Source organism: Planococcus citri, chromosome 1, assembly GCF_950023065.1.
Source record: "Planococcus citri chromosome 1, ihPlaCitr1.1, whole genome shotgun sequence".
Taxonomy (NCBI): domain Eukaryota; kingdom Metazoa; phylum Arthropoda; class Insecta; order Hemiptera; family Pseudococcidae; genus Planococcus; species Planococcus citri.
This window is the reverse complement of record NC_088677.1, coordinates 66,493,157-66,514,769: the sequence shown is the minus strand read 5'-3', so window position 1 is coordinate 66,514,769 and position 21,613 is coordinate 66,493,157. Positions and strand designations below refer to the sequence as shown.

General features: G+C 34.1%; 2 protein-coding genes across 2 annotated transcripts; both read left to right on the top strand.

Moving 5' to 3' along the window:
* Window positions 1-1,430: 1,430 nt before the first annotated feature.
* Window positions 1,431-7,305, top strand: LOC135841598 (probable cytochrome P450 6a13). Its single transcript, XM_065358632.1, has 6 exons — window positions 1,431-1,892; window positions 1,997-2,264; window positions 2,482-2,765; window positions 2,862-3,083; window positions 3,180-3,431; window positions 7,117-7,305. Exons 1-6 carry the CDS (start codon window positions 1,514-1,516, stop codon window positions 7,287-7,289), a joined length of 1,578 nt encoding a protein of 525 aa, XP_065214704.1. The 5' UTR covers window positions 1,431-1,513; the 3' UTR covers window positions 7,290-7,305.
* Window positions 7,306-7,513: 208 nt separating this feature from the next.
* Window positions 7,514-19,637, top strand: LOC135836078 (uncharacterized). The gene is made up of 12 exons (XM_065350674.1): window positions 7,514-8,078; window positions 8,278-8,545; window positions 10,600-10,883; window positions 10,977-11,198; window positions 11,298-11,549; window positions 11,623-11,784; window positions 14,088-14,486; window positions 17,167-17,434; window positions 18,476-18,759; window positions 18,829-19,050; window positions 19,145-19,396; window positions 19,474-19,637. Exons 1-12 carry the CDS (start codon window positions 7,706-7,708, stop codon window positions 19,635-19,637), a joined length of 3,150 nt encoding a protein of 1,049 aa, XP_065206746.1. The 5' UTR covers window positions 7,514-7,705.
* Window positions 19,638-21,613: the final 1,976 nt, after the last annotated feature.

The following is a 21,613-nucleotide window of genomic DNA, read 5'->3' as shown; positions in this document are numbered from 1 at the left end:
TTTTAAAATCATGACACGGTGTCTAACAAAACTCCCAGACAGAAATCATGACTTTTTCATGCCTTTACCATGTCTTCTTTTTCACATTTGTACCACATAAAAATACTCTCCCGCCCCCCAAAAATAAAAAACTCGAAATGCCAGAACATTTCCATTTCATGGACGCAAACTCGTGTCTATTTTTATTTTTTAGTTCAACTGTCGCGCCTCTCAAATGCAGTAAATAGACAGGGTGTCTAACAAAATCAAAATTGAAAAATGTACTAATACTAATACCACCCTCCTATTCATTTTCACAAAATTGCTAAAAAAAAAAAGCTTCAAAAATTCATAATTTTTAAAAGAAACAAAAAATTAATCAAGAAAATCAATCGGGTTTCATTAACAAATATTTAATTACTTTGACGTTCAAAAAAATGAAAAATTCTAAAAAATTGAATTTTTATTTTTCTCTAGATTTTGATTAGATGAATAAAAATGACAGAATTATTTGAAAATTCGGAAAAAGGAAGGACTTCAGGACAAAAAAGACAAACTTTTCCTGACCTTCCGGATCAAAAGGAGTTGATAGGTATGTATGTATAGTAGCCTATTTACTTGAGGAACAGGATTGCCATTTTTTACAGGATCAAAAATTAGGTACCTACCTTCCTACATATTTTAGTTATTTCATTTTTCTGATTTTTTGAACAATTTTTTCATTTTTTTACTTCTTTTTTCACTTGAAAAGCTTTTTAAAAAATTTTCAAGTGTGTTTTGAGCAAAATTCACGACTTTTTCATGACTTTCATGACCGTTAGACACCCTGCATGAACAAACGATTTTTTGTAATTTTCTTCGTAAGTTATTTAATTGACTTACGATGTTCTTCTCGCTTTCAGTCCCTCGACTAAATTGTCCCACAAAACTGAAATTTGGCATAGGTAAATTTGAGAGGTACCTTTACATTGAAATGTTCACGTTAAATACTCTGCAATTGATTTCCATACAATCTCATCTAATCAGACCCTCACTCTAAAGTTAATCGAAAAATTCATCAAAACTTAAGCAATGAGAAATAGAGCAAAAAATTCAGATTTGGAGAGGGACACATGGGGGTATTTAATTCGTATGACACTTTTTCAGAGACTCCAAAAATCATGCTATTCTCACCAAAGTTGAATTTTTTCACAATTTTCAAACAATTTTCAAAATATTTATTTAAAGAAGAACCAATGTCGAGTGGAAGACAAACTTTGTTATCAATTTTACACGTTCACGCGCCAAAACCCGCGACGCGATAAAAATTCACGAAATTTTGCAAACTCGAATCAATACCCGAATAAACACCTGTCTTCGCGTGATGTAATAATTTACCCAACTACGACGTCATTAGCTTCGTTTGTTTTCATTCAATGCCAAAAAAAAATAACACAAGTAGCCAACACAAAACACCTACCTAGGTAACCACAGTACACACACCGGCAATGATCAACTCGGTATAGTAATTCGCTTTCGTGATCCAACAATAAAAATGACCGGTAGTTTTCTCGGCAGCGTGATTCTTTTAGTGATAACTTTATTTATATTTTTATATCGACAGTATCGTAAGGCTCGTGAGTACTTCGATGAAAATGGCATACCTTACCCGTCACCCACATTCTTGGTGGGCAACATTGGTCAAGCGTTCTCGCAAAAGAAACCATTGCCAATAATACACGAAGAAGTGTATAGGCAAATGGAACCACATAAGTACGCCGGATACCTCCAGTTTCATAAACCTTTTATTATGATACGTGATCCGGAGCTTATCAGGGACGTATTGGTGAAAGATTTCGCATATTTTCAAGATCGAGCTATTCCCATCAATCCTAAGGTGGATCCTATCAGCAATAATTTATTAACTATGAAAGGTAGGTAATGATTTAAATTTTAAAGTACATATTGAACTCTGACACGGTCAATAAAGACAATAAATTGAAAAAGTACTACAAATTCTTGCCTCGAACTTTTCCAGGAGATGAATGGAAAAACCACAGAATCAAACTAACCAGCACATTTACCAGCGGCAAAATGAAAATCATGTTCCCACTAGTGAAAGAATGCGGCGACAAGTGCGCCAAACTTTTGGAAACCATGACCACGGAAGCATTCAATGTCAAAGAGCTTTGCGCCAGGTACACGTGCGACGTAATAGGCACTTGTGCTTTTGGAATCGAAACTCATTCGCTCGAAGATCCTAATTCGCAGTTTTTAAAAATGGGCAATCGCGTGTTCGAGTTCAGGTTAGTTCCCAGAATTAGCGAAGTTATTTTTAGATATAGGCACTGAGAGACCTTGATAGCAAAAATTCGTCGATTATAATGATGCCTCGTTAAGTAGTCATCTAGTACCTAAATTACGTCAAACGTATTACCTAAACCGAAACAACGCAATTACAATTGCGATTTTAAACCTTTATACTAGAATTATTTATTTACATCTAGGACATGAATTTTTCAGGTATCGAAATCTCATAGCAGGAGCCTTTCCCAAAATGCCCGCGAGTATAGCGAGATTTTTCAACTTACGATTTGTCGACATCACTATACAGAATTTTTTCATTTCCCTCGTCGATAAAACTGTCGCATACAGAGAACAGCACAAAGTCACTCGTTACGATTTCATCGATTTATTACTATCGCTGAAACACGAAACCATGGGCAAATACCACGATCAACACGAACAAGAAGACGTCAGTCGTTTCCTGTCGCAGATTGGCGATAAGCATTCCAAAAGCAAAATAGGTGAATTTTTTTAACGCCAAAGGTACCAAAAATTGGCACATCGATTGCAAGGCTAATGAACCTTTTTCTACAAAAATTATCTTTCGTGAATTTCAGATATGACCATAAATACAATGGCGGCTCAATGTTTCATATTTTTCGGAGCTGGTTACGAGACCTCTTCGACAGCTCTGGGATTTCTCATGTTGGAGTTGGCACTTCATCAAGATATTCAAGATAAAGTTAGAAACGAAGTGAATACCGTAATCGCTAATGATCCAGAAGGACTCACCTACGAATCCTTAAGAGAGATGCATTACGTAGATATGGTTATTTCTGGTAAGTCCAAGTACCTATTTCTTAAGTACGACTACCAAAAACCAATGACCACTTTCGGTCAAATGATTTGAACATTATCTCATTACGTGTTTCCAGAGCTCTTGCGAAAATACCCACCAACTGGATTCCTATTACGAGAATGCAATCAAGAATACACTATTGCAAATACCAAAACAGTGATACCCAAAAATACTCCGGTTACTGTACCAGTCTACGGTATTCATAACGATACGAGATATTACGAAAAACCACATGAATTCTATCCCGAGCATTTTACCAAAGAAGCCATCGCTAAGAGACCTCATTACACGTATTTACCATTCGGCGAAGGTCCCAGAAATTGCATAGGTGAGTTTCAGCACATTTCAATCATATTTCCATAATTTTCTTCATTTTGGGGGGGAGGGTATTTTTTGAAAAAAGGTCTTTTCAAGAGAAATGGCAAAATTTTTGCCCACTTCGAATGAGAAAACCGTCATCAAAAATGCTGATCTTGATGAAAACTAATTGAAGCATACGTTTCCAAAACGCACTAAGTCCATTTTCAAAGATTCTGAGGTTGCAAGGCCATCTAGCATAAAGTTGCGGCCCAAAATGGCTGATTTTTTGATATGTTGTAGCCAAAACCCTTGGGCACAACATATCAAAAAATCAGCCAATGTGGGCCATTTCTACATTTCCGAATTGTACTAAGTACCATGAATTTCTTATCAATATTTTTTTGGACTTAGTGCGTTTTGGAAACGTATGCTTCAATTCCAAAAAAAATCTTTTATAGCCTCCTACCCTCACCTCAACTCGAATGAGTATTGATGAGTATCTACCATCCTAATTGGAATTTTAGAATTTTGACCAACAACAGGCGCCATGTACTTGTAGGTGGCTGGGTGAATATTTTTTCATATGTACCTACTTACTTTTCGCTATTTTTTAAATTTTTTGGGAGTTGAAAATATTTTTTTAAAAATCGGTCAAAGAACTGGAGACAAAGTTATGTCTGAATTTTTATCAAACATTTTTTAAAGGTCGACACATTATTATTTCGACAGAAATTGGTCATTTTTCACAATTTTGATATTTCACACAGGTACCTATTCAATGTTAAGAATCCAACGCAATCCAAGTTTATAAAAATCTGATAGAACATTTACAAATTGAAAATAGGTACATATATTTGCAATTCTTTTGTAAGTTGAAACTAGACATAACTTTTGGGAAAAGTTTTCACCACAAGCATTTTACCAGAAGCCCCCCCCCCCCTCAAAGAAAGCTACTTAATTCATGTGATACTTGACAAAAGATTACATACGAGTACATACATGAAATTTCCAGCAATTCATCAGAAATGGGATAAGGTTGATTGACTAAAAATTACCAGTAACCTACCAGCAATAACCAATGATTTAATAAACAGACAACAGTTATCGCAGTAATTTATCAAAAATACTGGTGATTACCAAAAAAAAAATTTCCAATAATTCACCAAACATTACCAGCAAATAGCAATTTGCCAAAACTACCATCAATTTACCACAAAACATCAGCAAGCAGCAGTTTACCTAAAATTACCAGTAATTCACCAAAAAGTTAATGGAAAGTAACGTTCCAAAAAATACTAGTAGTTATTGTAAAAAAAAAACAGCAATCCACTGAAAATTACCGGTAACTTACCAAAAAATTACCAGTCATCCACCAAAAAAAAAACACCTGCAGTAAGTTACTAAGAACTTACTAGTAGATTACCAAACAATTACTAGAAATTGACCAGAAAATGATTAGTGGTTTGCAGAAAAAACATCGTACGTAGGTTAATTTACCAAAAAATTACTGGTAATTTACAAAAAAATACTGGTAAATTGTAATTTACCAAAAAATTACTGGTAGATTACCAAAAAATTACTGATAATTTACCAAAAAAATAACTGGTAATTTACCAAAAAAATAACTGGTAATTTACCAAAAAATTATTGGTAATTTACCAAAAAATTACTGGTAATTTACCAAAAAAAATCACTGGTAATTTACCAAAAAATCATTGGTAATTTACCAAAAAAATCACTGGTAATTTACCAAAAAATCACTGGTAATTTACTAATTTGTCAAAAAACTACTGGGAATTCAACAAAAAATTACTATGTAGTATGTTAAGTACTAAGAATTACAGACAATTTACCAAACATTACTAATATGTAATTAATCAAAAATTACTGGTAAATTGACAAAAAACTACTGATAGTGTACCAAAAACCTACTGGTGATTTATCAAAAAATTACTGGTTATTTACCAGAAAATGATTAATGATTATGTACCTATAGTAAGTTGAGAGCTAAAAATTACTGAAAATTTTCTAAAAATTAGTGGTAAATTACCAAGAAAATTACTGATGATACTTGTGTCTGAAAACGCCCACTGATTGAAAACAGTATCTGATACATCCCCAGGTCCTTACTTGGGTCTGAAAACACCCACTGATTGAAAACTGTGTCTGATTCAACCCCATGGTCCTTATTTGATTTGAAAACACCCGCAGATGGAAAACAGTGTTTGATTCATCCCCAGGTCCTTACATGGGTCAGAAAACACCCACTGATTGAAAATGAAAACAGTGTCTTACTCAGGTCCTTAATTGGGTCTGCAAACACCCACTGATTGAAAACAGTGTCTGATTCAATCCCAAGTCCTTATTGGGTGTGAAAACACTCACTGATTGAAAAGCGGTCTGTATGATCCCCAGGTCCTTACATGGGTCTGAATACACCCACTGATTGAAAATGAAAACCGTGTCTTACTCAGGTCCTTACTTGGGTCTGAAAACACCCACTGATTCAACCCCAGGTCCTTTTTGGGTGTGAAAACACTCACTGATTGAAAACCGGTCTGTATCATCCCCAGGTCCTTACTGGGATCTGAAAACACCCACTGATTGAAAACAGTGTCGGATTCAACCTCAGGTCCTTATTTGGGCCTGAAAACCCCCCATCAATTGAAAACAGTGTTTCACTCAGGTCCGTACTTGGGTCTGAAGACACCCTCTGGTTGAAAACTGTTTTTGAATCAGGTCCTTACTTGGGTCTAAAAACACTCACTGGTAAAAAACAGTGTCTGATTCAACTCCAGGACCTTATTGGGTCTGAAAACACCCACTGATGGAAATTTGCATCTGACTCAACCCCAGGTCCTTTCAATGGGTCTGAAAACACAACACCCACAGATTGAAATTGAAAACAGTGTCTGATTCAACCCCAAGTCCTTACTTGTGTCTGAAGACACATACTGGTTGAAAACAGCGTTGGATTCAACCCTAAGTCCTTTCAGGTCTGAAAACGCCCACTGATTAAAAACAGTGTCTGATTCAACCCCAGGACCTTATTGGATCTGAAAACAGCTCACCCACTGATGGAAAACACGGTCTGATTCATCCCCAGGTCCTTACTTGGGTCTGAAAACACCCACTGATTGAAATTTGTGTCTGACTCAACCCCAGGTTCTTACATGGGTCTGAAAACACCCCCTGATTGAAAATGAAAACAGTGTCTGATTCATCCCCAGGTTCTTACTTGGGTCTGAAAACACCCACTGATTGAAAATAGTGTCTGATACATCCCCAGGTCCTTTCCTGGGTGTAAAAACACCCACTGATTGAAAACCGTGTCTGATTCATCCCCACGGCCGAAAAAAAATTGAAAGTAGTTTATGAGAAAAAAATTACCAGTAATACCTTACCAGTAAAATAGCAAAACTACTATAATTTACCAGAAATTTGCAGAAATTCTCTGCAAACTGCCTACCAAAATATAACAAAAATTACCAGCAATCCACCTACCAACCTAATTTACCAAAAATTATCAGTATCATCAAAATTCATTAAAAGAGGGGGTGAATATAATTTTATGTAGGTACTAGGTACATATAAATTCAACCACGTTACAATCCTTTGGCTTACCTTCTTGCAGTTCTTGCCTAATCTTCCAGAAATATTTTTTAATGGACAGCAAATCGACTCTAATAACCAATAATTTTCTCAATGCGCAGGTGAACGATTCGCCAAAATGCAGGTGAAAATTGGATTAATCAGCATGATACGAGATTTCAAATACGAGCTTTCTTCGAAGACCATCCTTCCTGTGGAATATCAACAACATTTCATTATTTTAAAAGCGAAAAATCCTATATGGTTACAATGTAAACAAATCAGTCGTCAATAAATTTCATTTTTATACACTTCTTATTACATAATAATACGCAAAAAAATTTCGAGAAATTGCAGTACATAGTACCTAATTATTACGAATAAATACTTTAAAAATAAATACAATCGCGTGCTCTTATCAGAAAGCCCCTCCTACACCTTAGACAAGAGCATTCGCGATAATTACGCCAATTACAAGCAATAAATACTACATCCCATCACAACACATTTTACAAAGTGTTGTTATCTCGCAACAAGGACACGCTCCATTCAGACTTCTTCAGTTCAAAATACAAACACCGGTGATTAGGAACGATTACATACATTCGCGACACAACAGTGTATAAATGGTAGCCCAACCGGCTGCATGTGAAATGATTCAACCATCGTAACCTGTTGCTACCTAGCTGTTTCGTATGATACTTCGCGAAAATGAGTTTCCTCGGCAGTGTGATACTTTTACTAATAACTTTTTTATTTTACATATACTGGCGGTTCAAAAAATCCCACCAATTTTTCGATAAAAATGGCATACCGTATTTGAAGCCTACAATTATCTTCGGTAACATAGGCGATACTTTTCTAAAAAAGAAACCCATGCCAGTGTTGCATTTAGAACTGTATAGGAAACTGGAACCTCACAAATTCGGCGGATTCTTTAATTTTCATACACCTTTTGTGATGATTCGAGATCCGGAGCTGATCAAGCATATTTTGATTAAAGACTTCGCTCATTTTCACGATCGAGGCATCAACATAAACACAGAAGTGGATCGCCTTGGTAATCATTTGTTGGCCATGGCAGGTACTTGTACATCTACGTAAATATACCTACGTTTATTTTTTATTTTTTTCCATAATAGTCATAACGATATGTACTTAACCTATACAGAATATTCGTTTTATGACATTCAATAATTCGCAATGTCAATGCCACACACAAGTCGAAATTGCGCAGCGACAACTTACTATTCGTTGGTTCATTTCATTAAATTTTTTTTTAGGCGAAGAATGGAAAAATCTCAGAGTCAAATTGACCAGCACTTTCACCAGTGGAAAAATGAAGATGATGTTCCCTCTGGTTAAAAATTGCGGTGATAAGCTGGCTCAAGTATTGGAAACCATGATTCGTGAGCCAATAGATGTCAAGGATCTTTGTGCCAGATTCACGACCGATGTCATCGGCTCGTGTGCTTTTGGAATAGAAACGCATTCGCTCGATGATCCGAATTCAGAGTTTAGGAAAATGGGAAATCGTATATTTGAGTTCAGGTATTAGAAATACGATAGATAAATACTGAGGGCTGAGGTGGTCTCAACTTATTTTATACACCTTCAATTTTTCATTCCAATACGTAACAATTGAAAACCGATTTAAAATTATTCTTCAAAAATTTTGATAGTTCGCAGTTGAATTTATTTTACGAAAGTTGCATTTTCAAATATGTATTGAAAGTGAGGAAAATCATTTAACAATTTCCAAAAAAAAAACAGTATTTCTGAGAAAAAAACAAAATCATGTGAAAAATTGTTTGTTATATTTTTCAACAACTTTCAGAAAAATAGAAAAATTCAAGTGACCCATGATTTGCTGAATTTTTAAAAATGCTATAATTTCGAAATTCAATTCATCTTTTTTTTGAACAAGCTTCCTGAGCCTAAGAATAAGCCTCAAATTTCAAAAAATTTGTAAGAATTAAAAACCACTCATGTTTTTTTTTTATTTTTAGATGCACAGTGATTTCAAAACCCAACTCATTTTTTTGATACAATCTCCTTAAGACCCACAATAATTGACTTAATTTTTTTTCCAACCGAGAAATTTGAGTTTTTGTAGGTTACTGATTTTCAAAGGTGTTGGTTTCGAATTTCAACTCACTTTTCTGATACAAATCTCTTGAGCCTTACAATAAGACCCAAAATTTTGAAAAAATTTCAAAATTCCGAGAGACTCTTGTTTTTTTTGGGGGGTTTTAAAAGCGCTGATTTCGAATTTCAATTCACTTATTTGATGCAAATCTCTCAATAAGCCTCACAAAAAGGCACAAAATTTTCAAAAATTTTAAAATTCATCTTGATTTTTTGATAGAAACCTCAAAAGCTTCATAATAAGCTGGGTTCACAAATCCACAATTGAAAAAAAAATTTAAGTTTTTGTGACCCATAGTTTATTGAATTTGCAGAAATTTTAATTTAGAATTTTCACTCATTTTTTTTTATATAAACCCTTTATTGTGCTCCACAGAAAGTCTTAAATTTTTAAAAATTGAAGAATCAACCAACCTTTTGAATTTCAACCTACCTTCTTGACACTAACAGCCTCTAAATATGCCCACAAAAGCCTTCAAGGGTGAGATGGTAAAATCCACACTCTGGCCAAATTTGGCGAAACTCGCCTCCAAAAGGTTAATTTTTATGTAAAACCATTTTTAAAAATGGTTTCACAATTTTTGAAATTCTAACAGAAAATAGTCACTAGATTTTTTCGCATATTCAAAAAAATTCCTCATGCTTGAAGGTTTCATTATTGGGAGGGGGAGGGGAGGGTTGAAAAATTTGAAAATTCATTTAAAAAAATAGGGAGGGGCTCATCACGAAATTTGTTCAAAAATTCAGATTTTTGGAGCTCAAAAATCGGTTCAACATGCTCAAAAAAATCAAAACTGTATAAAAACGTGTTTTTTGTTGTGTTTAAACCTTCAGGGTCAATATTTTTCAAAAAATAATTAAATTTTGAGCAACTTAAGCGCGTTAAATACGTATTTGTGCAAATTACTTCGGTAATTTCTTTCCCTCCAAGAATTAATTTTGGTAACAAAAAATTTCTCAACATTTTTCGAAACCAAGACAGGCCAAAAAACCACTCAATTTAAAAAACAAAACAAAAGAATCTTATCAAATCTATTTTTTTAAAATGTGGAAGATTCTAGGTCGTTGTGGATTGCAGGGTTTCCCAAAAGACTTTGATTTCGAATTTCCAGCGTCTTCGATACAAACTTCTCAAGATCGACAATTTTAATGAGCAACAATTTTTTAAAAACTTTGAAAAATTCCGACGTCGCATGAGTTGCAGGGTTTTCAAAAATGCTTCCGTTCGAATTCCAACTGATTTTCTGATACAAATCTCCTTAACTACAGAAATAAGCCTTAATTTTTAAGAAAGCTGAAACATTCGAGTGACTCATAGTTTGTGATTTTTAAAGGTTTTGGTTTCGAATTTCAACTCACTTTTCGGAGATGTTTAAATTTCGGATTCATTTTTTGATCCAACACCTTTTCCCTCCCCTAATCATGAAAAAATCGTCTAAATGCAACCATTTTTTCAGATACAAAGCTTTACTACTGAGCGCCTATCCAGATATGCCTCGTAAACTCATGAAGTGGTTCGACTTGAGATTCGTTGACAAAGAAGTCGAAGACTTCCTCATGTCCATTGTCGAAAGCACCGTTCAATATCGAGAAGAAAACAAAGTCTCAAGACACGACTTCATCGATTTATTGCTATCACTGAAAAACGAAACGATGGCTAAATACCAAGACCATGGCGAAAAAGAAGATCTAGATCACTTCTTGTCACAAGTTGGAAGCAATCAATCGAAAAGTAAAATAGGTAAACGATCAAATCAACAATTAGATCGCTTAGTTATTTTTAAGAATTCCAGGCACCAACTAAAATTATTTCGATTAAATTCTTCTGTTTTAGAAATGACCATCGATCTGATGGCAGCCCAATGCTTCATATTCTTCGGAGCTGGTTTCGAAACGTCCTCTACCAATCTAGGGTTCCTTATGCTGGAATTAGCACAACGTCCAGATATCCAGAAAAAACTACGAGATGAAATTAACTCTGTGATAGATAATAATCCGGAAGGATTCACTTATGAACTTCTTACAGAGATGCCTTACGTTGACATGGTTATTTCTGGTACGCCTATGTCCTATTTTTCAATCTAACTATTTGTACCTATAAGTGAATTTTTCGAACACTTTGTAGTATAATTTTGAATTATTTTTCAATACACAGAGGGATTACGTAAATACCCAGCAACCGGGTTCGCTTTACGACAATGTACCATTGATTACAAACTACCAAACACAAACATCGTGATCCCTAAAAAGACACCGGTCACTATTCCTATTTTCGGTCTTCACAGAGATCCTAAATATTACGAAAGACCAGAAGACTTCTATCCCGAACATTTCACCAAGGAGGCTATAGCTGAAAGACCTCACTATACGTATATGCCATTCGGAGAAGGTCCTAGAGCTTGCATAGGTACATTATTAATTTTTCCTACCAGAAAAATCATTCGCCCAAATGCATTCAACTCGAAAATTATCAATTTCAGGTGAACGATTTGCTAAAATGCAAGTGAAAATTGGACTCATCAGCATGCTGAGGAATTTTTCATTCGAGCTATCTTCTCAGACAACCCTTCCTGTTGAGTTTCAACGTCATTTCATTTTACTCAAAGCCAAAGGGGGTATTTGGTTGCAGTGCAAGAAATTATAATAATCTCACCCTAAGCATTTAAATCGCATTTCCAATCGTTCTGTGATCTTGTTGAATTATTTATCAAATTACTTAATTATTTTTTTTATACTAATGTTTTCATTTTTTTTTTTTGCAAATTTAAAATATACCTATACCTACAACTCTTACACAACTCAGCTTTAATTATTTGTGATTTGAACACGTTGGATTAGTTCTCAATAGGATGAAATACCTCGTCGAACATTTTTTATGCGATAATATCAATCAATTTACCAACTTTTTACACCAAAACCCTTCCCCTCCCCTTCAGTATTTTTAATGCAAATTATCCAAATGTGATTCGAACAAATTTTTCATTTTGAAAGGGCAGTTGGAAACAAAAATGTTGAATACCTACCTAATTAAAAATGTTCAAAAACAATGCTTTTATAATCGACAAAAAAATTTGAATTGTCCTTTTGCAGCCTGGGTACCTGAAATCAAAAATAAAAACTTTGCAATTTTTTCGTTTTTTTTTCTAGCATTTTGGCCTTTGAAAATCACATTTAAATAGAATATTTTCGATTTTGACCTAAAGAAGCGAAAGCGAAAGCTTCAGAAAATTTACAATTATGAGGTATAAAAAAATCATTTCAATGTAAATAATTTCAACACCAAAATTTTGTGCTTTTTGGTATTTTTGGATGAAATTTTGCACTTTCTTTTTTCGTAATTTTGCTGTTTCTTGAACTTCTGAAGATAATTTTTTCATTCTTGAAAATTTTTTAAAAAATGCACAGTAGAATTTAAATTTATACCCGAGCAAAGCAAGAAAAAAGCTATGAAAAAATTGATAATTCGAAAAGTAAACTAACTGATGCAAAAAGTTGATTTTCATGGCGTCAAAAAAAATCATTAAAAAATTTCAACAATAGTGTTCAAGAAATCATAATATTTTCAAAAATAGGAATGAAGACCTGAGCGAAACGAGGGCAAAAGCTTTCGAAAATTAATAATTTTGTATAAGTAAAATAACATCATTTTCGAATTTTCGATGTGAGAAGTCAATTTTTCAACCCTCCAACTTTCGTCAGAGAAAAGAAGAGGAAAATGATCTGGAGAAAGGTGTAAAAAATTTGATAAATCGAAACATTAACGCAAAGCCATTTTTAAATTTTTGATGATGCAAAAAGTCAAGTTTGAATAGCTTCAGCATTAACAGTTCTCAGGAAATTATAATATTTTTAAGAATATAAATGAAGCTCAAGCGAGACGAGGCCAAAAACTCTCAAAAATTCACAATTCTTCATTTTTTTCAAGACATGGCCTAATTTTTATATTTTCAAAAACGACCACTTTTGGCAAAAATTAGAAATTATTGTTTCTGAGTTTTCGGTAAAAAAAAGTAGGATATTTTATGATATTTCAACAGAAGTTGAGACTCTCTGGCAGTTTTCACTAAAATGCATTGGAGAGACTTTTTTTTTTGAAAAATTTTGAAAATTCATGATTCAAGAAGTGAAAACCGAAAACCCATGGTTTTTGGTAATTTTTTGATTTTCCCTACTTTACACAATTTCTTCTCTACTTTCCCAAATTTCCCTACTTTTTCCAACTCATCCAATTTTTCGCCTAAATTTTTCTGCCCGGGGGGGGGATGAAACACCCTCAAGACCCCCTCGTTCGACACGCTTCTGTCCCTTGGCTCAGCTTTTTGTATATCCAGAAGGCTCATATAATGTATTTCGGTCACTCGAAATAACTTTACCAATTTTATTTGAAATCCAGCATTTTTTCTCCTCTTCTCCCAAATGTTAACATACTTTGTGATCTCCATCAAAAGCCATCAATGTTCAATAATTTTTAAAAAGTTGAAAAAAATCAACACCATACCATGCTTATTTTAAAAAAAGAAATCCATTCTTTTTCAGTACGTATTACATACAGATAACGCACTACGAAGAAAGCTTACGATTTTAAGAGTCGTTATTTAACCAATAATAATCAATCATACGGTACATGAAATGCTATTACATACTTTATTTTGATAACATTTTTGTGTTTCCTACCGTAGGAAAATTTTCCCATTTTTCCTCCGATAGCACCCATATAGAAAAAAAATTAGGATTATTACACCAAAGACAATAAAATATTTGTTATCACAACGCTCTGTCATGCACATTTTATCTCCCAACAAGGCTATTTAGTTCATATTTCAGTTTAGAGTACGATGAACGTTGATGATTACCTATTTCACGACATTACGTAATATTGTAATATAGGCAGTAAAACTAGTTACTCGTAAAATGATTTTCAGACTTCGGTCTATTCGGCTATAAGTTGTTCGCCGTAGTTTACTTCGCGATATGAGTTTCTTCGGTAGTGTAATACTCGTACTGATAGCTTTCCTATACTACTTGTACTGGAGATTTAAAAAATCTCACCAATTTTTCGATAAAAATGGCATACCGTACTCGAAGCCTACGATTCTATTCGGTAACATAGGAGACACAATTTTTAAAAAGAAACCGATGCCAGTTTTGCATTTAGAGCTGTATAGACAACTGGAGCCACATAAATTCGGCGGATATTTCAATTTTCAATCGCCTTTTGTGATGATTCGAGATCCGGAGCTTATCAAGCATGTAATGATCAAAGATTTCGTGCATTTCCACGATCGAGGATTCAAAATAAACACCGATGTGGATCGTCTTGGTAACCATTTGTTGGCAATGGAAGGTACTATTTGGATTTACCTATTCATTACATGTGACTGCATTTATTTTTCATACTGATTGTTCGATGTTTTGTCCTATTATTCCCAACTTTTTTGGGGGGAGAGGGGAGGGAGACCTCTATACAAGGGAACCAACATAGTTTGGAGAACCGATGATTTTTTTGTTTAAAAAAAAGTTATCTCATGGGTATATAACGGAATTTTTTTTTTGGAAAAATCATTACTTTTTTCAACCAAATTTTCAGAAAGCTCTCCTCCACCCCCCCCCCCACCGACAAAAAAATTAACCCAGTCAAATTCACTGGAAAATTTTTGAAGAAATTGAAATTGAAATTGAAAGAAAATTTACCGGATAAACTGACGTCACATATTCCAACACTGTAGCCAATTTCATCGAAAATAACAATTTTTTTCAACGATTTCAAGGTTTTTGTTGCAAGTTTGAATTTTTTTCATTATTTCTTTACCTTCCTTTTTGACTAAATTCACTTTTTTTCACTACTTTTTCACTACTTTCACCACTTTCATTACCTGTTAGATACCCTGCATTTAGAAGACGTACAATAGACATGAAAATCTCTTAAAAAATTACTGCACATGGTTCAGTTTTTTATTTTTTCATTTCCTCCAACTTGGGGAAAGGGCTCGATACACAAGGACCAATATTATTGAGGGAGGATTATAGGTTATTCAGAGCCAGAGGGTTTCTGACCGGAAGTAAAAATTGTTTAAAAATGCTAACCTACTGATTTCAATTTTTAATTTCTTAGAAAAAAACTTTGATGGCTTTGGCTTTATACATGGAGATCGAAATATTGTGGTGATGGGGCGGGGGGGGGGTCAGAAAACAGTTTTATCTTAAAAAGAGGGTGTTTGGAAGGATTCTGATTTAGAATTGGTAAATTTTCATGAACATTTTACGTATCTACCTACGTACTTAGATTTATTTCATTTTTAGATTTTTTCACAATTTTTGAAAATTCTCTGACACATGCTATCCACAATAAAATTTAAATTTGATCCATAATGTGACAACGATTCTCGCCGTCAAAAACGACCGGGAATTACTTGGGAAAAAATTCGTGGAAAAATTTCACCGTTAGACGACGAAATGTAACATCGTAGTCGTCTAACGGTGCATTGGTGGTAAACTTTGCCGAATCAGCAAAAATGCTGAATCGGCGGAGTTTACCCAAACCGGGAAGCTAACGGTAAAATCGGCCGTTGGTGATACCGAGGTTTTTAATCGCAAATGCGATAGCTTTTTGTCGAATAAAATCCGCTCTAAAAGGTATAGTCGAGTGATTTTTGATGTCTTGGCTGGTCTGGCGATTCGATTGAATACGTGTTAGGATTTGTATCGATTTTTTCGTCGTTTGAATAAAATTCGGTTCTGAGGCGAATTTGTCTCTTAGTGTCAATTCTTTAGCGAGGTAAAGGCCGACTTTAGAATAATGAAGGTAAAACCTGTAAAATAAGGATTTACTTTCTTTTTTTCGATCTCTTGTACCAATCAGTGATGATTTTGAGCCATTCTGGAACCTCGAGCAAATTTTTGAACTTTTTAGTTGTAGAAAAGTAGTAGCAAAAAGGATTTAAATGAAATTCGGTGTTTAGGAATTCGAGTAGGTCTAGGTACCTATATTAATTTTTAAAAAAAGAGCGAGTTACCGCAAATTATTGTACTTCCATGAAAAGATGAATTTCCTAAATGGATTGGTGGCCATGAGCGAATTTTTTGGATTTTCAAGTTCGGAAAAATGGGTACCTATTAGGTATAAAAAATACTAAAAATAAAACAGAATCAATTTAGGCAAAATTTTTTTTATTTTATTTTTCGAGAAAGAAAAATTTTTAGCTGCCGAAGTTGATATCAACGTCCCCTACGGCAATCTGAAATTGCTGGAGAAAACCCCATTTATACTGGAGGCTCCAGACATGCTTGAAAACATTATAGCGGCAAGCGATTCAGGGGAAGGGAGTCCACTTCAGTATAGCAACCGATTTCTATGCAGGTTTTTATTTCCGTATTTAGCCCTTTTTGAAAAAATTGGCCAAAAATCAAAAAAACAATAAATTTTCGCAGCTCAAAATTTGGTTTTGAGGAATATGTAGATTATATGTTCTTTGAGTGAGCCAAATTTCTGCTCAATCGTAAAGGTTCTTTTGTGATGCTTATGAGTTGAAATATAAAATTTCAAGCATCCCACTTCAAATTTTAGAATTTGCGTTTTTTTTTTTGTAAATACTCGTGTATTAAAAGTGAAGCTTCCTGCAGATAAATTAATGACACGTGGACGATGGGAAGTTTAATCTTCTGCAACTTTGTTTCTTATCAATTTTGTTCTAATAAAACTCTTCGTTCAGATTCTAGAGCTTCTCAAAGTTTCGATCAGTCTCACCACTAAAATTGATACATATTTTTCGACCCCCCCCCCCCCCCCATTTAAAATTGAAGAGAAGTGTTTAGAAAATCGGATTCTATATTTTTTCACATAGAAGGACATTTTATTCAAAATTCACCCATACTTATTCAAATGGCGAACCTAACAACTTTTTATGCAAAAAATTGAATAGGTATTGATATTTTTGGGGAAATATTTCTGAGAGATATTAAAATTTACTTTGAAACACTACCTAGTTGAATAATAAAATTCATTAATTTTTTTTCAACCTTCAAAGGCGAAGACTGGAAAAACCTCAGAGTCAAGCTAACCAGCGCTTTCACCAGCGGAAAAATGAAAATGATGTTCCCTTTGGTCAAACAATGCGGCGATAAACTAGCGCAAGTATTAGAATCCGTAATCGAAGAGTCAATAGACGTGAAAGATCTTTGTGCCAGATTCACAACCGACGTCATTGGCTCATGTGCTTTTGGAATAGAAACTCATTCGCTCGATGATCCCAATTCGGAGTTTAGGAAAATGGGTAATCGAATATTTGAGTTCAGGTAAGGCACAATATGAACCGATTAGAAATAAATGTAGGTGCGTTTTTGTCCAGCATGTACAGGGTGTTCCAGAATAACCTTTCACATTTGTTTTTTTTATTACTCTGAGAGAAAAATGTTTACAAAAATTCTTTTACAACCAAAATGAAGTAGAAATATGCCGTTTTTAGACCGTATATTTGAGTTTTCATTAAAAATGAAGTTTTAAAAATTTTTCCATCGAGATATTTTCCTTCATTTTTGACACATTCAACCAAACATTTTTTCAAATTATTGAACACTTCTCTTCCAATCAGTTGCGACTCATGAACCTAGAAGCTGTTTCAGAGTCCTAGATTTATCTCGATACACTTTTGACTTGGAATAACTCCATAAAAAAAAATCGCAGGCTGAAAAGTCAGGGGATCAAGGTGGCCATTAAATTTCTGGTTCAACACGTCGACCATAACAAAATTATTTGATGACCGAAGTGCTCACGCGCTAAACATATGTGTACATCCCTGGTAGTTCCAACATGTTGGAAGGAAGTAAGTAACTCTATTACATCGCGTCTGTCTTTTAGTTTGGAACAAGAAACTCGTTTAACATTTTGCCTTACCCCTCACCGTTACTGTTTCGTTAAACACACATGGTCCCACTATACCGAATTTAGCCACGCCCAACCAAACAGTCAACTTGGCGGAGGTTTAGATGTTTCTCAAGTATTATCAACTGATTCTTTGTACACTAGAAGCGCACATTCCAATTATTCACTTCACCATTTAGATAAAAATGAGCTTCGTTACTGATGAGTAAGGAGTAAAGAGTTACAGGAACCTTTATTTTTAAAAAAGGCCTTCACAGTAAAAGCACACTGTACAGCCATCTACTTCTCCAGGGCAAAAAATAACTATTGAAACATAATTCGGCATGCTTTGGCTACCTAGAACCGCCTTTACCATTCCCCTAGCTCCACTTGAACACAGATCAGTGGTTACCAAAATGTGAAAGGTTATTCTGGAACACCCTGTATAAAATCTTCGTTTGACAATTTATCTTCAGATATCAAGCTCTAATATTGAGCATTTTCTCTTCCTTGCCAACACAACTTGTCAAACTGCTCAACTTGAAAGTAATTGACGAAGAAGTAGAAGAATTTCTCATATCTACCATCGAGAACACAGTTAAATACCGCGAACAGAACAACGTCTCCAGGCAAGATTTCATCGACCTGCTGTTATCATTGAAAAATGATACGATGGCTAAATATCGAGACTACAGCGAACAAGAAGATCAAGAACAGTTCCTATCCCAAGTTGGGAGCAATCAATCAAAGAATAAATTAGGTAAATCAATCGTTCCTTCATGTTCTGTTTTCATTGAGAAAGTAGGTAAAGGCAAATTCTCATTTTCAGAAATGACCATCCAACTAATGGCAGCTCAATGCTTCATATTCTTCGGAGCTGGTTTCGAAACGTCTTCAACAGCTTTAGGATTCCTGATGTTAGAATTAGCACAAAATCAAGACATCCAGAACAAACTGAGAGATGAAATAAATACCGTGATAAATAATAATCCGGAAGGATTCACATACGAAGTCCTTAAAGAGATGCCTTACGTCGACATGGTTATTGCTGGTTCGTATTTCCCAATCACACCAATCTAGACTCGCTCTATTCTATACTTACCTTTAATTACCTCCCTTTTTTTCTGATATTTTACTCTACACAGAAGTACTCCGTAAATACCCAGCAACTGGTTTCGCAATCCGAGAATGCACCATTGATTACAAGTTACCGAATACAGATATCGTAATCCCTAAGCATACTAAGGTTACTGTTCCAATTTTCGGACTCCACAGAGATCCTAAATACTACGATAGACCAGAAGACTTCTATCCCGAACATTTCACCAAAGAAGCCATAGCTAAAAGACCTCACTACACGTATATGCCATTCGGAGAAGGTCCTAGAGCTTGTATAGGTACATTACTTTTACTTTTTTCCTACCAGGAAAATCATTCGCCCAAATGCATTCTACTCGAAAATTTTCAATTTCAGGTGAACGATTCGCTAAAATGCAAGTGAAAATTGGACTCATCAGTATGCTGAGGAATTTTTCATTCGAGTTATCTCCTCAGACAATTCTCCCCGTCGAATTTCAACGTCATTTCATCTTACTCAAGGCCAAAGGAGGCATTTGGCTGCGATGCAAAAAAATTTAAACTCGTTCTAAGAATTTAAATCATATTTTCAAACTTATACTGTACCTAATTTACGTTCAATTGTGTAATGAATTTATCGGTTGTTATTTTTGTACATAAGGAACCTAATATTTGTGTTTTAATTATACAATTATAAATGTAATAGAAAAAAGAAAGAAAAATTCGACTCTGATAAGATAAGTAAAGTACATAGAAAAACTGAGATCTATCTTATATGTAAATACGTTCTTATCACCTCGAACTTGAAAAATTGTAACGCATTTTAAAAAGTTGGTAGACCCTGTCCTAAGATGGCGCACTGCATATGTCTTTACGCCAGAAGCTTTCTCGAATTTGTATTATTGGCGAAATTATCTGAAAAAATATCACGTTTTAATCAGAATTTTATCTACTTTTCAATAAACTCTTACATACTCGGATTTATGGTCAGTGTCGATGATCTTTATTATTTATTCAATTTTAGAATACTTCTAACTCGTCCTAAGATAGGGTGTCTAACAAAATCTGAAAACTAAAAAGAAAGACCTTGAAAGGACCTTTTGGAAGGACATTATCAAAATTGAAAATGTGCTAATACCCACCCCCCCCCCCTTCATTCATTTTCACAAAATTTTCAAAAAAAAGCTTCAAAAATTTACTTATAATTTTAAAAGGAAGAAAAAAAATAATCAAAAAAATACATCAAACAATGGAAATAATCAATCGGTTTTCATTAACAAAATAAGTATTCAATTTTTTACAATTATATTTAATTATTTTGACGTTTAAAAAAATGAAGAATTTTGAAAAATTGAGCGTTCATTTTTCGCTCAATTTTGATTAAATGACAGAATTATTTGAAAATTCGGAAAAAAAAGAACCTTCGGACAAAAAGAATGATTTTTCTTGACGTTTTTTTGAAAAGAAAGACCCAAAGGCAAAAAGACAAACTTTCCTGACCGTCAGGATCGGAAGGATCTGATATGTATAATAGTTTATTTACTTGTTGAACAGAGATGCCATTTTTTACAGGATCAAAAATAATGTTTATAATTTCAGTTTTTTTCATTTTTCTAATTTTTTAAACAAATTCTATTTTTATTTTATTTTTTTTTCATTTTATGGGTTTTAAAAAAAATTTCAAGTGTGTTTCGACTTCCGAGCAAAATTCATGACTTTTTCATGACTTACATGACCGTTAGGCACCCTGTAATTAGTCTGTACAAGGCAAATTTTTACAGGACTTTACTGGTTATTTTGAAAAAATTTCAGGGTGATGAGAGACGATCATTTTCAGAAATGTCATATCAAACAGATTTTTTTGCTGAGAATTCTCCCTCCCTCAACGAATTGGGTTCTGAGAATTTTATGAAAAGAAATTCATAATATTTTCTACTTTTTCAAAAATGCATTGGAAACAAAACCATTAATTGTCAGAGCGAAGCAGGTTGCCATATTTCGAAAAAAAATTATTTTCAATTATTTAATTATTAGGAGCACTGGAGCAGCTACCACAATTTAAAAAAAAAACAAAACACACCCGCAACAAAACAAGAATTAGAGCTCTCCAGTCTCCAGCATTTGTGCTCTTTAAAAAATAACTGATCAATAATCATACTTACCTACTCGTATTTAAAAATGTAAATGACAAAAAAAATACCTCCTAAATTTGTTAGACTGGGGTTCGAAATCTTGAAGGCACAAGAGGAAAAATTTAAATTATAAATTAAATTAGCTGTACGTAATATAGCTTTTGCAATTAATTCGTTGGGGCTGATTTGAATTATTCCAATGTTTAATTTTTTTTTCAATTTTGAAAACCCTCAATTCTTAAAAAAATAATTCAATATGTAACGTCGAGTATATCCTTGGATATATCGATTAATTCATAAGGGATGTTAAGTTTAATTACTTATTGACAGTCGAGATTCATCTAGGACTCTACATAGCTTATCACCGAGTGATATATGACTAGAAGTAAGACCCCTAGTCTGCAA

Bases quoted from the DNA above. Each gene is read 5' to 3' on its own strand.
- LOC135836078 (XM_065350674.1), top strand. From the start codon at position 7,706: ATGAGTTTCCTCGGCAGTGTGATACTTTTACTAATAACTTTTTTATTT. The intron at 14,487-17,166 runs GTACTATTTGGA...CAACCTTCAAAG, and splicing joins CCATTTGTTGGCAATGGAAG to GCGAAGACTGGAAAAACCTC. The intron at 18,760-18,828 runs GTAAATCAATCG...TCTCATTTTCAG, and splicing joins TCAATCAAAGAATAAATTAG to AAATGACCATCCAACTAATG.
- LOC135841598 (XM_065358632.1), top strand. From the start codon at position 1,514: ATGACCGGTAGTTTTCTCGGCAGCGTGATTCTTTTAGTGATAACTTTA. The intron at 1,893-1,996 runs GTAGGTAATGAT...GAACTTTTCCAG, and splicing joins TAATTTATTAACTATGAAAG to GAGATGAATGGAAAAACCAC. The intron at 3,084-3,179 runs GTAAGTCCAAGT...ACGTGTTTCCAG, and splicing joins CGTAGATATGGTTATTTCTG to AGCTCTTGCGAAAATACCCA.